The 21886-nt window shown below is 48.8% G+C and overlaps 1 protein-coding gene across 1 annotated transcript in view; it reads left to right on the top strand.

The window, feature by feature from the left end:
* Positions 1-21886, top strand: part of LOC147117215 (voltage-gated delayed rectifier potassium channel KCNH8-like) — a 172071-nt gene that overhangs the window by 24865 nt on the left and 125320 nt on the right. Inside the window, exon 3 of the mRNA XM_085989350.1 lies at positions 4675-4872. Coding sequence (XP_085845476.1) covers positions 4675-4872 — 198 coding nt within the window. The remainder of the gene's footprint in view (positions 1-4674; positions 4873-21886) is intronic.

Below are 21886 nucleotides of genomic sequence, written 5' to 3'. Positions count from 1 at the left end.
TTGATCATTACATGACATGTGCCATTATAAAACATGGGCTGTTTCCCCTGTCTGGAGAGTCTAGTACTAGGGGATCATAGTCTCAGGATAAGGGGTCGACCATTTAGGACTGAGATGAGGAGAAATTTCTTCACTCAGAGTGTTATGAATCTATAGAATTCTCTACCCAGAGGGCTGTTGATGCTCAGTCGTTGAGTATATTCAAGACAGAGATCGATAGATTTTTGCATACTAAGAGATATGGGGATAGGGCGGTAAAGTGGAGCCATGATCTTATTGAATGATGGAGCAGGCTTGAGGGGCAGTATGGCCTACTCCTGCTCCTATCTCCTATGTTCTTAAAGCAATAAATCACTCAGTTTATCATGAGAAATGGCATAGGAGATCTGCTTGCAGCATATTAAAATGATATATCTAGTAGTTATAGATATCACACTCCAAACGTTTCACTTTATTATAGATGCAAAACAATCTTAAAATGCAGGTGTTTCTGTACTGGAGCCTGAAGCTAATAAGTATGTTAAAATCTGCAAAGTTCCCTCACCAAACAGCATTCAAACTATGCTTAACCCGAGCCTGTGTTTATTTAGCAACAATTAGGGCGCAAAATTCGGTTACGCCCCGTTTGGAGATGGTAACCGAGTTAAGGCCGGACATTTAGCGCCCGACGTAGAAGTACCAACCCGGACGCTAAATTACGCTTACCGCCCCGCACAGGAAGTGGAGCATAATCTCGGGTGCTCCACTTCCTGGTAGGGCGATAACCGAGGCGATGTCGGGGTGCGATCGGCAGTGCTCCGCAGAGGCTCCATGGAGCGCTGCTGCATTTCAACGCCCCTCCCCTTCAGTTAAATGGGAGGGCCACTGCGCACTCTGCAGGGCCTCCGATGGCCCACACTAGGCCACCAGGGCGGTGTGGTGCTGAGGCCGCAGCCCGGCACTGAGAAGCGGTGCCGGGCTGCGCGATGGCAGCCAGGACCACGCTACGGCCCATCACGGAGGGCCAACCTGGAGGTCGGCCAAAAAAAGTAAATGGCGGCGCAGGTCACGGCTGCACCTCCTCATTAAATACTGCCCACGAGCGGAGGTCGGCCCGGTTCGTGACCCGCGAGGCTGGCACTGACATCGCCCGCGGCAGCATTGCAGGGCACAGCCGAATTTCTGCCGCGGGATGGTAAGGGGATGCAGCGGGGCGCTAAGGGGTCGCGGCGCATGGCGATGACATCATCGCCAGTGGCACAGCGGCCCGGGGCACTATCAGCTGGGGTGCGGCGCTATCGGGTGGTGCCTCAGCCACACCACGCCAAATTTCTCGGGTGATAAGCTCTTTGCGCTCCGTTAGCGCCCCCAGAGGCGCTAACGGCAGGCGCAAAGGAGCCGAATTTCTAGCCCTTAGACTTTGTGGCCTTAGAGGGATGCCGCTGCACCTTAGCAGAACAATATATTGTGCATTACATGATATAATGCAGTGTATCCCCTGACTTACCATAACAGAGCTACTAGTATCAATGTAAAAACACTTCTTTTAGCACCCAGTTTAGTCACACTCCCTGTGTCATGCTTCTGCATCATGCGACAGTGTTATGCTTTGGTGTCACATCCTATATGAACATTTCTTATCGTTGATTGGCTCAAGTTTCAGATTCTTAAGAGTGCAACAAATCACAAATGAAAAGTAGACACTGTACCAATCATCAAAAAGCAAACATCAGTAAAAAGCACCAATCATGAAGTTAAAGAAAATTATAAATCAAAAATGGGCAGTCAGCAACATCTACCACTAAAACAAAAAGTAAATCAATTCAATTGCTTCAGAACTTCTGTGAAATCAGTTTGAGATGCCATCTTGAAACATCTCCCAGCTGAAAATATGCAGGTAAAAAATAACGCTATAACATAGGAAACCCAAATAAAATAATCTATTCCAAATAAATTGTTTGTTCTAACTTATAGGGTTGCCTGTATGATATTGCAAATCTCTAGGAAATGTTTTTAGAGGCATACTTCTGTATCGTGAATTTAGAATGCTTGGCTGGAGCTGGGATTATTGGAGAGGGGAGGTTTTTGGTGTGATTGACATAGACAGTAGCCAATTAAGAGGAACCAAGGCAGGGAAAATGGTCAGCTAAAAAAATATTCCCCATCCCAACATATACACCCCAGCCTTATGATAGAGTAACCTCTGACTCACTGTGAACATTCCAGTTGTCACATGCTAGACACCACTCTTCATTACAAAAAAGAGCAGTGGCCCTAATTGCACAAACCAGGTGAGCAGCTACATATTAGAACCCGGACCTGAAACGACCCGTAACAGGAACATAAGCTGCAGATTTCTGTGTTACGCTAGTCATTGCCAACCTACGGATAAACTTTCACAGCAACAGAAAATGCCTTTTAATTGACCTTAGTCCACATGAAGTCCAGAAAAGCAATTAACATTTAATTGACCTCAGAATGTTACAGCAATTAGACTTTGTGGCCTTAAAGAAGCAGTTCAAGTTACAAACAGCTGCCTCTTAGTAGCGGAGTAATATATTGTACATGATATGGTCTAATGCTGCGATCCTAATAAACAGCATATCATGTGATTTACTGTGGGCAACATCATGGGACATCTACTGGTGGATAATAATAAATAAAACAGATTTTTATTTGTATTATCTTCTGTACAAATACAACAAAAATGTTTACAATTCACAAGGTTTAATTGTGGCTTGTTGATGGTATTGATGCAGGCTTGAATCCATCATTCCTCGCATAGCACTGTTCCAAATCTGATCAAATTCAGGAGGAGTAGACACAGAGCAGAGATGAGTTGGGTAAAAATTGGACCTGGTTGCACCTGTTTTATATGCATAAAATGGGTGCAACGAGGGGCAATTTTGTGGAGCAACGTCCCGTAGCCAAATAAGGCCAGAAAGATGTCCGACGCGATATAGGGTTGGGCGATTTTTCAGAAGTCCCTGGGGGCCACCCAAAACTGGCATTAGGCTTCTTACATATATATAAATAAAAGGACCTAATGCATGTTTTAAGTCTCCTCTGCAAGAGCTGGGCTTGATCTGCTCATGGTTCTTAAGTGTCTCTGGACAACCACCACCAAAAGGTAGTTTAAAAAAAATTGTTACTGTGGATCCAGGAGCAGAAGTGTTCCCCAACTCCACAGTATCCTGATTGTGACCCCCCCCCCCACCCTTTGCTGCTCTGTGCACCACCCACCGCCACCACCCCCTTACCTTCAGGCCGCTGCGAGCGAGGCAAGTGACCTGATACACATTTCTGCAATTTGGAGAGCTGCATGTGCAGAAACAATTAGTGCCAGCAGCTTGCCCAGTTTATATTAATGAGGCCCAAGGCTCAATTTGGAGCCTGCCTCGGGCCTCCTGGTTCGGGCACACATTGCAGCCACATTGCCTGAAACTGGGCGCCGATGAATTTATACCCAATAACCATCTACAAAGAGGGAAGAAAAGTAAGATTGTTATCAACCAGACAATTGTCATGCATACCATAGCAACCATGTTAGAGTGGCACTGGACCAGGCCTTGGGTTTTACTATCCTCTGTGCCAGGAAATGTTATATAGCATATAGGATACCTGAAAGAGGAAATATCAAGTAAAAATGGATGTGGTTAACAAAATAATAATTATTAAGGAAGAATGAATAGTTCAAAGGGTTTAAATCAAAGGTACATTGATATTATTAATGCTGTGTCAATTGAAATTTTCAAGATCAAGATCGATAGATTTTTGTTGGGTAAGAGTACTGATGTAAAAAGACTGCTGAGCGCTTGGTTTGAGTATAAAACAAGGCTTTAATCAACTGTTTCAAAACCATGAGATTTCTAGTTACAATCACTAGTTCCTGGTTACAGAAACATCCTGAGCAAGCTGGGCCCACGCCCGAGTATTTATACTCCTTGGACAGCGCCACCAGCTGGCCGCCCAGTGTTACTTCATGAGTCATGATAAGATTCATGACATTCTTCCCGCCTGAAAGTTTTGGAAGTCCGACGACTTCCTTTTAGTGGATTAGGCGGACCACGAATAGCCGCAGTCTTTTAGATCTTTGCTTGTGGCTAGAAGGCACGTCTCCTCAGACCGTGTCTTGGTCCCTGGGTCCAGATCAACACGGGCGGGTCTGAGTAGTTTTTCCATGATGGATTGATTACTACGTCGGAGTTCCCTTCTACCACTGAAGTCGTAGCTGGCTGTTCCCGAAATTACTCAGAGCGTGGAGCCGATACGCAGTTGATTAAATTGATGTAAAAGACTACTGAGCGCTTGGTTTGAGTATAAAACAAGGCTTTAATCAACTGTTTCAAAACCATGAGATTTCTAGTTACAATCACTATTTCCTGGTTACAGAAACATCCTGAGCAAGCTGGGCCCACGCCCAAGTATTTATACTCCTTGGATGGCGCCACCAGCTGGCCACCCAGTGTTACTTCATGAGTCATGATAAGATTCATAACAAGTATCATGGGATATGGAGCAAAGACGGGTAAATGGAGTTGAGGTACAGATTAACTATGATTCAATTGAATGGCGGAACAGGCTTGAGGGACTGAATAGCCTACTCCTCTTCCTAGTTCCTAAATCTTTAATACTTAGGGACACATTCCAATGGTAATTACTCAGTTTTATTCAATGAGGACTCTTTGGTTATAGGCTGGCTGCATGAATTGGGAAAACGTCTTGAGACTCCATACTATGGTAATAATACACTGGGAGGACCTGGAATCAGAAGTGCCTACATTGCTGCCCTCTACTTCACCCTCAGCAGCCTGACCAGTGTCGGATTTGGAAATGTCTCAGCCAACACTGAGGCGGAGAAGATCTTTTCCATCTGCACAATGCTAATAGGGGGTACGTTCATTTATCTTTGTGTCTCATATGTAGCCTGTGTGCACGAGAGATATTGGGATGGAAATTCATCTTGCGGGGCAGCCCAAAGCAGGCGGTATCGCATCGGTCTCCTGCTATACGGCTGCCTGATGTTCAGTTCCATAGAGGTCGATGGAAGTGAATACCTAGTGGGGTGTATAATGGGCAGCCATGCAATACTGCCCAAGGTGAACTTCTACTCCATTATGTGGTGAAGCAAACATCACTCTTCCTGACTGGTTTATGCATCATTTAATTCGCTTCATGTTATAAATCTTTGCCTCTACATATTGAGTTTCTCTAACAGTTTTAAAATCATAAAGGTTTTGACTTTAAATCCATTCAAAGCGCTTTCTGTGTACTTTACGATTTCTGTAGAAATGAGTCATAATGGACGCTAGCTAATTCGCCAATCTCCACCTCAATGTTCAATAGAAAGCCTTTCTATTATCTACAGTAGTGCTCCAACAGTCAGTGTCTTACAATTAATAATTGAGATATTACAACACTGTTGACAAAACTGAAATGTATCTTTCTGAAACATAATGGGGGGGGGGAAATTTGGTACTTTAGTGCCTTCCATTAGCACTAGCAGATGGCGCTAATGGGGCTCGAGAGCATTATCGCCAGGGCGAGGCAAATCCAGCGCCGCACATTAAATCCCCGTCCCCCACCCCCCCCGCCCCTGGCACTGCTGGTAAGTTATCACCGGGAGGCTCAATGCCAGGCAGATCGTGATTTCAGTGTGTGTGCAATGCTCACTGAGCGCCCAATCTGCAAAATTGATTATTGCCACAGAGAGAGCTGGCATGAAGCAGCTGGAAGCCGGCTCCAGGGATGTTATTTAAAGGGATCATCAGAAATTAGGAAAGCAAAGAGAGGGCAGGAAAAATTATTGGCAAGTAAAATCAAGGAAAACCCAAAGATGTTTTATAAATACATTGGCCCAGAAATTCGGGTCTCCACGGGTGAGTACGCACGGGGTACTCACCCGTAAGCCCAATGGAAGTGCCGGTTTCCTGCATGCACTGCGCATGTGTGGGAAACCAGCACTTCCATGCCCCTGAAAGAAAGGGGTTAAGAGGTCAAATGCGTGAGCGGGAGAGGCTATGTATGCGCATCGAACTTAGTTTTTTTTTACTGGTTTTCCCGGGAGGGTAAGTCTGCAGAATTTACACATATAAAAAGCAGGCGTAAGGCCTGCTTTTTACAAGGTAAGTGGTGAATTAATTAAAATTAAAACATTTTATCCACAGGTTTATTATTTTTAAATACTTTAAAGCAAGGTAAGTTTATTTTTAGTCCCGTTAGAAAATAAAATTATTTTTTTCAAAAATTTAAATTATTGTTTAAAATAGTTATTTCATGTAATTTATAGTTTATTTAAAAAATGTGATGTTTTTAAAAATTTATTTGAAGATTTAGTGATGTTTTGGGGCCGTAGTATTTATAAGTTTTGACAGCTCTTCCTGTCAATCTTATGAATAGAGCATTCCCTGCTCCGATTGGCTCCCCATGGCCCACGTGATCCCAGGGGATGCATCGAACTAACTGCGCCCCTGGGATACGCAAACACTGTGTGCCGGCAGCTGGAGCAGGGCCAGGATCGGAATCCCACGCAGGCCCACAGCTCAACGGCCGGCGCGCTAGGTAAGTGCAGGTCGGGGGCTTGCACCCGCGGGAAGCCCCCGACCTGAATTTCTGGGCCATTAAGAGCAAGAGGATAACTAAAGTAAGAGTAGGGCCTGTTAGGGACCATAAAGGTAACCTGTGTGTGGAGGCGGAAGATATGGATATGGTTCTTAATGAATATTTTGTGTCTGTTTTCCACAGAAGAGAGGGACGATGCAGAAATTGCAATCAGGGAGGATGAGTGTGAAATATTAGATGAAATAAACATAGTGAAAGAGGGAGTATTAAGGGGTTTAGTATCTTTGAAAGTGAGTAAATCCCCAGGCCCGGGTGAAATGTATCCCAGACTGTTAAGAGAAGTAAGAGAGGAAATAGCAGAGACTCTGACCATCGTTTTCCAATCCTCTCTGGCTACAGGTGTGGTGCCGGAGGACTGGGGGCCTGCGAACGTGGTACCATTGTTTAAAAAGGGAGAAAGGGATAGACTGAGTAATTATAGGCCAGTCAGCCTAACCTCAGTGATAAGAAAATTATTGGAAAAATTCAGAGGGACAGGATAAATCTTCATTTAGAAAGACATGGATTAATCAGGAACAGTCAGCATGGATTTGTTAAGGGAAGGTCATGTCTGACTAACTTGATTGAATTTTTCGAGGAGGTAACAAGGAGGGTCGATGAGGGTAGTGAGTTTGATGTAGTCTACATGGATTTTAGCAAGGCTTTTGATAAGGTCCTGCATGGCAGACTGGTCACGAAAGTAAAAGCCCAAGGGTTCCAAGGCAAAGTGGCAAGTTGGATCCAAAATTGGCTCAGAGGCAGGAAATAAAGGGCAATGGTCGAAGGGTGTTTTTGTGACTGGAAGGCTGTTTCCAGTGGGGTTCCGCAGGGCTTAGTACTGGGTCCTTTGCTTTTGTGGTATATATCAATGATTTGGACTTGAATGTAGGAAGTATGATTAAGAAGTTTGCAGATGACACAGAAATTGGCCGTGTGGTTGATAATGAAGGAGAAAGCTGTAGACTGCAGGAAGATATCAATGGACTGGTCAGGTGGGCAGAACAGTGGCAAATGGAATTCAATCTGGAGAAGTGTGCGGTAATGCATCTGGTGAGGGCTAACAAGGCAAGGGAATACACAATAAATGGTAAGATACTGAGAAGTGGAGAGGATCAGAGGGACCTTGGAGTGCATGTCCACAGATCCCTGAAGGTAGCAGGACAGGTAGATAAGGTGGTTAAGAAGGCATACAGGATACTTGCCTTTATTAGCCGAGGCATAGAATATAAGAGCAGGGAGGTTATGCTTGAACTGTATAAAACACTAGTTAGGCTACACTTAGAATACTACGTAAAGTTCTGGTCACCATATTACAGAAAGGATGTGATTGCACTAGAGAGGGTGCAGAGGAGATTTACGAGGATGTTGCCTGGGCTGGTGAAATTTAGCTATGAGGAAAGACTGGATAGGTTGGGGTTGTTTTCTTTGGAACAGAGGAGACTGAGGGGAGACCTAATTGAGGTGTATAAAATTATGAGGGGCCTAGATTGAGTGGATAGGACGGACCTATTTCCCTTAGCAGATGGGTCGATAACCAGGGGGCGTAGATTTAAAGTAATTTGTAGAATGTTTAGAGGGGATTTGAGGAGAATTTTTTTCATCCAGAGGGTGGTGGGGGGTCTGGAACTCTGCCTGAAAGGGTGGTAGAGGCAGAAACCCTCACCACATTTAAAAATTACTTGGATATGCACTTGAAGTGCCGTAACCTACAAAGCTACGGACCAAGTGCTGGAAAGTGGGATTAGGCTGAATAGCTCTATGTCGACCAGGACGGACAAGATTGGCCAAATGGTCTCATTCTGTGTCGTAAATATCTATGATTCTATGCTAATGACTCACAGCCGTCAGGTTAGAGAAGTTGCAGTGGTTTCTTGTCAGTTTCACCTACTGCAACAGTTCAATTCAGTAATTTCAAGGTTATTTTTTATGAGGAGTATTGTGCAACTAAAAAGAAGCTACATTTATTCTTAAAAAAATCAAACTGCTACAGTTGGTTACATTAATGGGGGCTGTACTGGCAGTTGGCCTCGCCCTCCAGGATCTACGGTGGAGGGAGCGGAGGCAGCGAGAAAGACTGCAACATGAGCCCAGAGGGAGGAGGAGATTCATCAGGGCTCTCAACAGGAGACCTTACCCTCCGAGGGTATTCCAAGAGCACTTCTCCTACCTCTAAATAAGTGAGGAGCAGTGTATTAGAAGGCTCCGCCTCACCAGGGAGGTGGTCACAGAACTCTGCTACCTGCTCCAAACAGACCCCCAGACACACACCACGATGACTTAAAGCCCACATCCCCTTTGCTCACCACATCCCCATCATTCTATCCCTCTCGCAGGCCATGTCACACCGCACGGTAGCATAGTGGTTAGCACTGTTGCCGCACAGCGCCAGGGACCCGGGTTCAAATCCGGCCTCGGGTGACTGTCTGTGTGGAGTTTGCACATTCTCCCCGTGTTTGCATGGGTTTCCTCCGGGTGCTCCGGTTTCCTCCCACAGTCCAAAGATGTGCAGGTTAGGTTGATTGGCCATGACAAAAATTGGCCCTTAGTGTTAGGGGGGGATTAAATACGTGGGGTTGCGGGGATAGGGCTTGTGTGGGATGGCTGTCGGTGTAGGGACCGGGTGCTAGGGTTTGGATGATCAGCCATGATCTCGTTGAATGGCGGAGCAGGCTCGAAGGGCCGAATGGCCTACTCCTGCTTCTATGTTTCTATGTTTCTATGTTTCTATGCAAAGCTGAAATGACAGACACCACAAAAAAATGGTAAGCAAATTAATAAATTTATCAAAAATCAGTGAACACATATTTACAACAAAAATATTAACGATTCACCTTTGTGCAATCCCTTAGTGCCTCTCATTACTGTGCCTTTGCCGACTCTAGTGCTCCCAGGAAGTGTTGGCCCAGTGGCTGCAGCAGGACTGGTGGAAGGCTGTTGAGTGTTGGTGCCAGAGACTTCAGATGGCCTTGCAGGACGCCCTCAACCAGCTCTGGGCCTGGAAGGCCCAGTTGTAGACTGCACCACCTCAGCATGGGCGGCAGCAGTCTGCGCTGGCTGGATGACAGGCAGTGACAAGGTCAATGGCAGAGTGGCAGTGGTGATAGCAGGAATGCTGTCATTCTGAGAGAGGACAGCAGGTTCCTGTTCCACTGACCCACTGCCACTCCCCCGGGGCAGCACCTCAGCATCCCTAGCAATCTGTTTGAGCACAGATTGCTGACCTGCTGCGACACCGTGAAAGCCCCGGTTGAGGGTGGTAGACCCAGCCACGATGGCAGCAGTCAGAGCTTGTGTGATATCAAGTTGAGACTGCATGAGAGCAATCTGAGATTGGATGCTACTGCATTACAGCACTAAGACGTTGCGTCGCTTCCACCTGTGCTGCAATGGAAGCTGCCAGATCACCCATCGCACGCAGCATCAGGTCTGGCTCGCCACTGTCTCTCTGGGAGTCCACCATCCTTTACAGACTGCAAATGATGGGTTCCATGGTCTACCTAGAGCCTTGTTGGAGGCGGACCCCTCCATGCTCCTTACCATTGCCGAGAGGCTCTCGGGCACCCTTGCCATTGCACCTATCACATCCGTGTGCATGCCCATCACCCCTCTTCTAAAGGCCTCCCCATCGAATTCCTCATCTAAGTCATGTGTAGCATAACTTGCGTGTAAACTCGCCCTCCGGGGAACTGGCCCCCGAGCTACCTTTTCCCCCTGGCCTCGCTGTAGCCCACTTGTCCCCAGTGCCTCACCCTGTGCAGCCTCTAACGAACGTGTAGTGCCAGTATCTGAGCTGGTGTCTGCAGGTGAGACATGCAGTGACGTGGTGTGTTCTTCCTCCTCCTCTTCTCATGCCTCGCTCTCTACGGTGCCCTCAGGGACAGGCTGCTCAGGTGCTTGCTCAGTATCTGAAAGCATAAAGGCACAAGTGTCAGGTTAAGGTGAGGGGAGTGGGGCAGGAAGGGAGAAATACATGTATAAAGCATGATTAGCTGGAAAGTGCGAAACGCTTGTGGGGTGAGGGGGAAGTGGGATGTGAGAAGAAGGAGTAGGGATGAACATAGCGTTGTTGTCCCCAAGGGGTCAACGTCACTGGTGTCACAGCGCCCACCACCTGGCACCCTATATTCTGCAGCACTCTATTCTCCAGCGCAGACAGTGGTTGGGTGTCAGCTTGTCCCCTGCCTGTGCGCTCCTGTTGTGAGCCACTTTGGCCTGCAAGAGAAAGGAAAGTGTGTGAGTGAGTGTGGAGCAATGTGTTTGGGTAATGTGCCTGCCATAGTTGAATAGCTGTAATTGTGTGCAAGGTGTAAGATGTGGGTTTGAGAGTTGGTAGGTAGAGATTGTTGGTGGGTGAATGCTGGGGGTGTGGTGCTTTGGGCAGTGTGTGAAGATTCTGGTTCAGATGGTGGTATGTACCAATTGTTGAAGCATTCACTCACCCTGACATCCCGAGTGAGGTCATTGAATTTCTTTCTGCACTGTGTATGGGGCCTGGGGACTACAGTGCTGCCTGAGACATGCTGCGCTACCTCCCTCCACATGGTTTGGAAGACCTACGGTGAGAGCCTCCTGCCATTTGCCGGATAGAGCACTGCCCTCCATCTCTCCACAGTGAACACTAACGCCTCCAATGCTTGATCACAGAATCTGCAGACTCTCTCCCTGGGGCGTGGATCTGCCATGCGTACACCTGGTTCAGTCCACCGGCTCCTTTTCCTTGTCCTGCTTCTGCTTGCTGAGGCAGCTGCACCACCAGCAATGCTGAGAATGAGGTTCTGCAGCATCAATGAACCTCCCCTTTAGTACTGAAAAAAGCCTGTGGCAATCATGACTTGCGATTAGACTGCACCCAATATTGGTCCACCCTTTGAGTGTAACGCCAATCAGCTTGGACTTTAAGACTTGAATTTGTATTCCAATCATTTCTTTGAGCAGTGAGCACACATTTTGCGTGCAGCCTAAAGCATTAGCGCGTGGCGCTAATTCTCCAACACTTCTAATGATACCGCCCATTCCTGGGCTTTAATTAATTTCTAGCCCTTAATCCTTTAAACTTAAAAATAGGACATGATTAAAAATACATAACTTAAGGAATTCCCATTCCAGTAGAAATTTAATAATGAAAATGTATTCCATATCTAATGCCAGAAAGAGCGAAAACCTTTCCTGATTTAACACCTGCTCCAATAATAATTAGTAGAAAAATGCAAACAAGAAAAATATGTTCTTCCGACTGCATCAGTATTATTATTGTTATTAGCTTTCAGTTTTTATAGATAAGAAATCTTATATTTGACCTCAATATGAGCTTGTGGTTATTACCCTAATATAGACATAATAAATGCTTCACCTGGGAAATATACCATTATTTTTCTCATTCATATTGCCAATTTCTGTAGCCAATTTTAAATATATTTTCTTCTGCTCCTTTGACTGCATCACGCAGTGAGGACAAGAATTAGTCTGCTCTTCCCCACTCAGGCTACCAGTTAAAACTGCAGTCAGGGCCCAGTGACATCATTGGACCCCAACCTGCATATTTAAATAAAGACCCCACTGGCTTCAGGAGGGCGTTTTGCTGCCTGCTCAAAAAAGGGGTTAAAATTGTAAACAGCGGACAGGATGCAGAATGTTGATGGGTAGGTCTGCCAACCAATTTAAACTGCCCGCCTGCCCAGTTTATGCCAGGCAGGTAGATTGAAATCACCTCTTTAGACCCTAATAGTCACCTTCCCTGATGGTGCTGCTGACATTAGAAACTGCCCCTTTTCACTAGTGCTGTCTATTTAGGTTTCATTCTACGAACATGCAATTGCCATTGGGAGCCGAGCTCAGTTAACAGAGCATTAACCTCAATGAAAACAATCTAACTGCACCACTTTATTCACACTTGCAAGAATGTTTTAGGGAATCAATATTAATTTAGTTCACATGTTGTTTGCTGTAATGTCTATGTGCACAAATGATGTAGCGTTAAAACATCATTAACACATGCAATAGATTTTGTAGATAAATTATTTCCCTCTCCAATCTTCTTTCCCTTGTTCCTGAAGGTGTTGATTCAGGCTAGGCTGCGGAATTTTGCTCATGGGCCATAATTCATGTGTGAGCCTTGACTGCAACTTACACTGATATAGCACATTCAATGTAGCAACCTGTTCTACAGAACCTCACAAAAAGTAGCTGAGCAGGAGAAGAGGAGCTGTGGAATATGAAGGCACGGTTGAAGAGACAGGTTTTAAGGAGGCATTGAAAGTTGGAAGAGCAGTAGCAAGGCAGCGAGGTTTAGGGATAGAATTCCATAGGCCAGGGTGTGATGGCTGGAAAATAAGCGCTGATGGTGGAATGGAAGGAGTGAGATGCACAGTAGGCCAGATTTGAAGAGCAGAGGGGGCAATAGGAAGTGTAGATGAGGATTGTGGTAAACCACTGTCGTTCGCTGTGTTCACTATTGTTGTTGTTGTTGTTGTTGTTGTTGTCGTTCACTCTTGTTTCACTGTTATACCTGACTATGCCTCAGCTGACTCCACCCTTGGCTGCCTGGTACAAGGACGGCCGCACGGCAGCTCTCTGCCATTCGGTCGTCCACTAGAGGCATAGTCCTGATCTGTTTGTAGTTGCATTCAGTAGTTAATAAAAGCCTGTCGTTCTGAACTCTACTCAGCCTTTTATTAGAATCGATTGCGCATCAATTTTATTAACTACTGACAAAAAAAAAAATAACGATGCTGCAGATACTTAAGATCAAGTGCCTGGAACTCGACCCGCAAGAACCGGACTCGACTGCTAAGTTCTCACACTGGTTGAACTGTTTTGAGTCCTTTCTGGCTGCATCCGGCGAGACCGTCACCACCGACGCCGCCAAGCTCAGGGTGCTGAATTCGAAAGTAAACCACCGAGCTTTTGCCCTTATCCGGGATGCTACGAGCTACCAGGGGGCTATCGACATTTTAAAGGAACAATATGCACGCCCGGTCAACTATGTTTATGCAAGACATCTCCTGGGGTCCCGCAAACAACAGCCCGGGGAACCCACAGAAGCATACATACGGGCGCTGAAGGAACTCGGCCGAGCCTGCGAATGCAAGCAAGTATCAGCCACGGAACATACGGAGGAGCTCATCCGGGACGCCCTCGTTGCGGGCCTCAGGTCCACTCACACACGGCAGCGACTGCTGGAAAGTAGCGAGCTCGACCTGAAGAAGGCGATTTCACTCACCCTTTCGTTGGACGTAGCCCATCGGAACATGGAGGCCTACTCCCCGGACCGCGCGGCCGCCTCGTGGATGTCGCGGCCACCGCCATCTTGGGACGTGGCACCGCCCCGGGCCCCGGCCCCAACTGCTGCAGCGATGTCCCGCCCGAGCCAGAAATGTTATTTCTGTGGCCAAACCAAACACCCCAGGGCGTGCTGCCTGGCGAAAAACGCTGTCTGCTCTGCCTGCGGTAAGAAGGGACACTACGCTGGCGTCTGCAGAAGTCAGAAGACCCCTACCTCCAGCAGCGCCGCTTGCGATTCGTGGGAGCGGTCATCTTGCCTTCCTCCAGCCTCGTGGGGATCGGGATCGTCATGGGCGCCGCCATTTTGTCCTTCTTCTCCGACGCCGCCATTTTGTCCGCCATTTTGCCAACGGGCCCCCGACTCACCCACCGCCTCACCGGGGTTTTACAGCGATGCTCCCGACTCCACAGCGGCCTCCATTACGCTGGATCAATCCAGACCCCATCAGCTAGCCAGGTCCACGATGGACATCCAGGTAAATGGTCGCGCCACAACTTGCCTTTTTGATTCCGGGAGCACGGAGAGCTTCATACACCCTGATACGGTACGGCATTATTCCCTCTCGGTCCGGCCAGTGCGCCATCGGATCTCCATGGCCTCAAAATCTCACTCAGCAGACGTCGGCGGCTACTGCGTAGTGACCCTTTCGGTGAGGGGCTCCGTTTATAAAAATGTAAAGCTCTTCGTCCTGCCACATCTCTGCGCTGCCGTTCTGCTGAGGTTGGACTTTCATTGTCACTTTAAGAGTGTCACCTTGACGTACTGTGGACCTCTTCCCCCACTCACTGTCTGCAACCAGCAGTTTTTAAATTGCCCACCGCGCCCCACCTGTAGTCTCTCCACCCTCAAAATCACCCCCCCCCCCCTGTTCGCTAACCTCACCCGCGACTGCAAGCCTATCGCCACAAAGAGCAGGCGATAAAGCACCGGGGACAGATCCTTTATAAGATCTGAGGTGACGCGGCTCCTGACGGAAGGGATTATTGAGGATAGTACCAGCCCCTGGCGAGCTCAGGTGGTAGTCGTTAAGACCGGCAACAAGCAGCGCCTGGTCATCGACTACAGCCAGACAATCAACAAATACACCCAGTTGGACGCATACCCTCTCCCCCACATAGCCGACATGGTTAATAAGATAGCGCAATATCGTGTTTTCTCGACCATTGACCTCAAGGCAGCATACCACCAAATCCCTATCCGCCCTGAGGACCGCCAGTACACAGCCTTCGAGGCAAACGGCCGTCTTTTTCACTTCCTCAGGGTTCCTTTCGGCGTCACCAACGGTGTCTCCGTCTTCCAGAGGGAGATGGACCGGATGGTCGACGAGAATGCGTTACAGGCCACGTTTCCCTACCTGGACAACGTGACCACCTGCGGCCATGACCTGCAGGACCATGACGCCAACCTTGATAAGTTCCTTCGCACGGCCCGACTCCTAAACCTCACGTACAACAAGGAAAAGTGCATATTCCGCACAGCCCGCCTCGCTATCCTTGGTTGCGTGGTGGAACACAGAGTCATCGGTCCTGACCCTGACCGGATGCGCCCCCTGATGGAACTTCCCCTGCCCCACTGTCTCAAGGCCCTCAAAAGGTGCCTGGGTTTCTTTTCCTATTACGCCCAGTGGATCCCTCATTATGCGGACAAAGCCCGTCCACTTATCAAGTCCACTTCCTTTCCCCTGACGGTGGAGGCCAGCTCAGCCTTTCACCGTATAAAAGATGACATTGCCAAGGCCACCATGCACTCGGTGGACGAGTCCATCCCCTTCCAGGTGGAGAGCGATGCATCCGACTTTGCCCTGGCTGCTACCCTTAACCAGGCGGGAAGACCTGTGGCCTTCTTTTCACGAACCCTCCAGGGCTCCGAACTCAGACACTCCTCTGTGGAAAAGGAGGCCCAGGCCATTGTGGAGGTGGTGCGCCACTGGCGGCACTACCTGGCTGGAAAACGATTTACCCTGCTTACTGACCAGCGTTCAGTCGCTTTCATGTTCAATAATAAGCAGAGGGGCAAAATCAAAAATGACAAGATTTTGAGGTGGAGAATTGAACTTTCCACCTACAATTACGACATCTTGTACCGGCCCGGGAAACTCAACGAACCCTCAGATGCTCTATCGCGAGGCACATGCGCCAACGCGCAGATCGATAGACTACGGGGCCTCCACAACGACCTCTGCCACCCGGGGGTCACCAGGTTCTTCCATTTCCTCAAGGCCCACAACCTGCCTTACTCCATCGAGGAGGTCAGGACCATGACCAGGAGCTGCCCAGTCTGTGCAGAGTGCAAGCCACGCTTCTACATGCCTGACAGAGCAAACCTGATCAAGGCCACCCGCCCCTTTGAGCGCCTGAGTGTCGACTTTAAAGGGCCCCTCCCCTCCTCTGACCGTAATGTGTACTTCCTCAACATAGTTGATGAGTACTCCCGTTTTCCTTTCGCCATCCCCTGCCCGGACATGACCACCGCTACGGTCATTAAATGCCTGCACAACCTCTTTGCTTTGTTCGGTTTTCCCAGCTATATTCATAGCGACCGGGGCTCACCCTTCATGAGCGACGAACTCCGTCAGTACCTGCTCATGAGAGGTATTGCCTCAAGCCGGACCACCAGCTACAACCCCCGGGGGAACGGACAGGTTGAAAGAGAGAACGCGACGGTCTGGAAGGCGGCCCTCCTAGCCTTAAAATCTAGGTGCCTTCCGACCTCCCGTTGGCAGGATGTCCTACCTGATGCGCTCCACTCCATCCGGTCACTGCTGTGTACTGCCACCAACGCCACCCCCCATGAGCGAATGTTCGTTTTTCCCCGGAGGTCCACATCCGGTACCTCACTACCACACTGGCTGACATCCCCAGGGCCCGTCCTGCTGAGGAAGCATGTAAGGTCCCACAAAACGGCTCCCCTGGTAGAGAAGGTTCACCTCCTCCATGCCAACCCCCAGTACGCCTACGTGGCATACTCGGACAGGCGGGAGGGTACAGTCTCCATTCGAGCTCTGGCACCCTCGGGGTCCACTGACCCATCTCCATTGCCCTCCACCACGACCCCCTTCGACACGGCCCAAAATTCAGTAGACCCAATTCTCACCCCTGTCCATTCCACCCCAGTAGACGGCATGCCGCGACCCCAGGACCCGCCGGAGTCCACTCGCCCACCCAACACCAAAGGGGACGATACGCCGGTGCTCGATCCCGTTCAAGACGTGTCGTTGGAAGCTGTACCATCTCAACCGTCGCCACGAAGATCTCGACGGCAAACGAGGCCGCCCGACAGACTGACCTACTCGAACTTTTGATACACTTCACCCCGCCGGACTTAATTTTAAACGAGGGGTGAATGTGGTAAACCACTGTCGTTCACTGTGTTCACTATTGTTGTTGTTGTTGTTGTTGTTGTTGTCGTTCACTCTTGTTTCACTGTTATACCTGACTATGCCTCAGCTGACTCCGCCCTTGGCTGCCTGGTATAAGGACGGCCGCACGGCAGCTCTCTGCCATTCGGTCGTCCACTAGAGGCACAGTCCTGATCTGTTTGTAGTTGCATTCAGTAGTTAATAAAAGCCTGTCGTTCTGAACTCTACTCAGCCTTTTATTAGAATCGATTGCGCATCAAGGATGAAGTGTAGACTATGTATAGACTAGGGGACACAGATTTAAGGATTTGGGCAAGAGATACAGGTGGGATGTGAGGGAAAACTTTTACGCAGCGAGTGGTGAGGACCTGGAACTCGCTGCTGATGGAAGTGGTGGAAGTGGACACACTCAATGTTTTCAAGGGGAGACTGGATAGGCACTTGAGGGAAATAAACGTGCAGGGCTACGGGGATAGAGCGGGGGAATGGGACTGACTGGATTGCTCTACAGAGAGATGGCACTGACTCGATGAGCCGAATAGCCTCCTTTTGTGCCATTATGACTCTATGGCCTAGAAATTCAGTATCGCCACGTTTGGGGCGCTACAGTCGAGCGTGCGCTAAATTTAGCGCCCGGCGCAACTTAGCGCCACCTTCACAGAAATTGAGTTGCATTGCCCCAAGAGGTTGCTGCTGCACTAAAGCAGGTGGTGCACAACTATCATAAGGCGCTAAGCCGGTGAGCCGAGGTGCTAACACCAAGGGCGGGTGCAGCGCAGGTGCGGCCAGTTAGCGATTGCAGGCAGACACGCTGGCGCCGGTCACCTCTTAAAGGGGGAGGGTCGATTTGGCTTGCAGCCATGCCCTGTACATTGGAGCCCTGATTCTAGGCCTGGACAGAACTGCTGCGACATCGTTACGCCTACAACCATGGAGAAGGCCAGGGAGTGAGCGCAGCGCTTCAGTGAGGGGGCCCTGAAGATTCTGGTTGGCGCAGTGGAGCGCAGGCGACCTATCCTCTTTCCTGACAGTGGCAGGAGGCCGCTGCCCAGCGAATATAGAAAAGCTTGGAGGGAGGTGGCACACAGAGTGACCTCCAGCAACATGGTCCCTAGGACCCCAACGCAATGCAGGAAGAAGTTCAACAACCTCACTCGGGTTGTCAGGGTGAGTACCCTTTCCAGTATCCTCTTCATCCCTACATGTGCACCTCACTTTATGGCGAAAGGGTCCTGAAAGCCCCAATGCCCAGCCCTCATCCAACACCTATGGGACTCTCATGAAAATCACATGTGCATTCACCACTTTACACACTGTCAGGGCTATTCGACCATGGGAGGCAGTGCAGCCAAGATCAGGGTTTGACACTGTCAGGGCTATTTGACCATGGGAGGCAGTGCAGCCAAGATCAGGGCTTCACACTGTACTCAGAGCCTGTCCTTTCTCTTGCAGGGCAAGCTGGCCCACAATAGGAGGCAACAGCAACGGACCGGAGGACGCCGTCCTGAACTTAAAGACCTCAGCGATCTGGAGCAGCGAGTGGAACGGATCATGGCAGGCCGGCTGATTGGCCCCGTCGCCACTGGAGATGCCGACCCCGTTCTGGACAGCAATGGTAAGGCCATTGTTGTGTATGTACCTTTAAGAGAAGAACTGATTCTATACTGCAGTACCAGCAGTGACCACGCCTGTATATAAAGCCATAGCAAGCTTCTGTACTTCAGTCTTAAGTTACCGTAATTACCTGTTTTATTGTTCTCCTGCAGTCTGTGCATTATTAAGGCGCGGACACTACAGTGGCGACGAACAGGTTCGAACTCACCTGCAGTACTGCAACACCTCACGGGGATCTTTCCCTGAGAAGAAGCTTCTTGGAGGTCGAAGTCAGAGCAACGGGCGTCGACCGCGGGCAACCGCCCAAGGATCCCTCGGAGTTCGGAGAGTTGCAGGAGAGGCTGTGGAGAGCTGGGCTTGGCTCCCCAGTCAAGGTGTTCCAGCAAATCGTGCTGGTAGCAGGTAGTGCGCTGACCCTTCCAGACTGCGGCGGGCTCGAGCTCGATCGAGCGGTTCTGCAAAGGGGCCGTGCAGCGTCGTCAGGAGGAAAAGAGAGAGAGAGAGGGTGGAGCGCACAGGGCGCAGTCGGTGCTCAAGAACCGGGCAGCGTAGCGAAAATAAAACAAGGGGAAGGAAAAGTGAGACGCGCCGAAGCCGCGGGTCGCCGCCATTACCCTGCAGAATGCTAGGAGCAGCGGGGCAGCAAGGGGAAGAAGGAAAAGCGTGGGAGGCGCCATTTTATTCCATTGGGGAAGAAGAAAAAGCGCGGGAGGCGCCATTGGATGGTATGGCAGCTGTAGCTACTATGACCGGAAAGCCCTGCAGCGGGTAGTCAAAACTGCCCAACGCATTACCGGCACCCGGCTACCGACCATAGAGCACATATACCAGAAACGCTGTTTACAGAGGTCACGGACCATCATCAAAGACCCTACCCACCCCAGCCACAGTCTGTTCGCCCTCCTGCCATCTGGGAGACGCTACAGATGCATTCGCACCCGAACGACCAGATTTAGGAACAGCTTCTTTCCCAGGGCTGTCATCCTACTGAACTCCACAAATAAACTCTAAAGCCTGCACATCTGCCAATGCACTTTATTATGGTTATGTTTATGTTAATGTATTACAAGCCAAATGAATGTTGAATGTTTAAATGTCTTAATCTAAATGTACACTCTCGGGAGCCGCAAGCCTACATTTCGTTGTACTGCACTTGTGCACTAACAATGACAATAAAGTTGATTATTATTATTATTATTTTAAATCACCCAAGATGCCAAAAAGTGGCAGTATCACTGCTTTCGACAACGAGGTAGAAGACTGGACCACGTATGTGGAAAGAATTGAAGTGTACTGCAAGGCAAATGAGGTGGCCGATGGAAAGAAGGCGTCGGTATTATTAAATTTGATGGGCGCGAGAACATACGGCCTATTGCGGAATTTAATTACCTCAGCTAAACCAATGGAGAAAAATTTTAGAGATTGTTAATATCTTACAGGATCACCTAAACCCTACACCACTGCTGATAGCAGAAAGATTCAAGTTCCATAAAAGAAACCAGCACAAAGATGAGAGCAATGCTGACTATCTTACGGAACTATGCAAGTTATCGAAGCACTGCCAGTTCGGAGCAGGACTGGCAGACACCTTACGGGATAAGTTCGTCTGCGGGCTCCAGAGTGAAGGAACCCAGAAACGACTACTTTCGGAAAAGGACCTGACGCTGGAACAGGCTTTCAGCGTGGCAGTATCCTACGAAGCAGCAGCACGGGGAGCTGCAGAAATACAACAGAAACCACAAGAATACAGCGCTAACGAAATGGCGTATGGAGCAGAAAAGTGCTATCGCTGCGGCAGAACAACCCATGATCAGAAGGACTGCTGGGTTAAGGACAAAGTATGCAGGCAATGTGGGAAAATGGGACACATAGCAAGAGTCTGCAGGTCGGGAAGGAAAACCAACACTACAAGAACTACTAAGGAAAAGTACAAGAAAGTAAAGAAATTGACAGACAGTAGTTCGGAAGATCAGGAGAGTGATAAGGACTCCGGGAGCAGGAGACTAAGTTGTCTAAAGTTACACAACGTGATCGCAAAGGAGGATCACCGAACCATTTGGGTCGCCCTCATGATAGAAGGGTCCCCAGTAAAGATGGAATTGGACACAGGATTAGCACTAACTGTCATGAATCGACGAGACTATGAGCGGCTATTCTCACACATACCCTTGAAGGACACGTCCATTGTATTGAAGACATACACGGGGCAAAAAGTCTACCCCAGAGGAAAAATAAGGGTGCCAGTTGAATACAACGGCAAGGAAACACAGAAACTGTATCTATATATATTACAAGATGGAGGACCACCATTATTGGGACGTGAATGGATCCGAAAAATACAATTGGATTGGCATTCCATTCAGGCGCTAACTGTGACTGACAAAAAGGATGATGACGTCACACCTGGACGACTGTCAAAAATTCTAACTGACGCGAAAGAGGTGTTCCAACAAGGACTTGGGACTCTAAAAGGAGTAACCGCAACGATAAAAATCGAAGATAACGCAAACCCAAAATTTTTTAAGGCCAGACCGGTATCTTACGCGATCCGCCCAGCTGTTGAAGCAGAGCTGGAGAGTCTGGAGCGTTCGGGTGTGCTGCCCAAGGTGGACTGGAGCGAGTGGGCCACACCCATCGTTCCTGTAATGAAGAAATCATTGAGCAGCACGCCTGGGGAGCCGAAGAAGGTTCGCATTTGTGGGGACTTCAAGGTAACTGTGAACCCAGTCCTGCACACAGTACAATATCCACTTCCACGGATAGAAGATCTTTTCGCCTCACTATCTGGAGGGAAACGCTTTACAAAGATTGATCTGGCCCAAGCGTATCTACAAATGGAGGTGGAAGAAGCATCTAGGAAATACCTCACGATAAACACCTTATCAGTACAATCGACTGGTATTTGGGGTAGCATCAGCCCCGGCTATTTGGCAGAGGGCGATGGAACAAGTCCTGCAAGGGATCCCGGGGACCCAGTGTTATTTGGACGACATCCTGGTTACGGGCGAAAATGACAGTGAACACCTTGCCAACCCGGAGCAGGTGCTCACTAG

The sequence above is a fragment of the Somniosus microcephalus genome, chromosome 5 (genome assembly GCF_052327205.1).
Source record: "Somniosus microcephalus isolate GS21.2 chromosome 5, FLI_Smic_1.0, whole genome shotgun sequence".
Classification (NCBI taxonomy): domain Eukaryota; kingdom Metazoa; phylum Chordata; class Chondrichthyes; order Squaliformes; family Somniosidae; genus Somniosus; species Somniosus microcephalus.
This window is presented reverse-complemented; position numbering and strand designations above follow the sequence as displayed.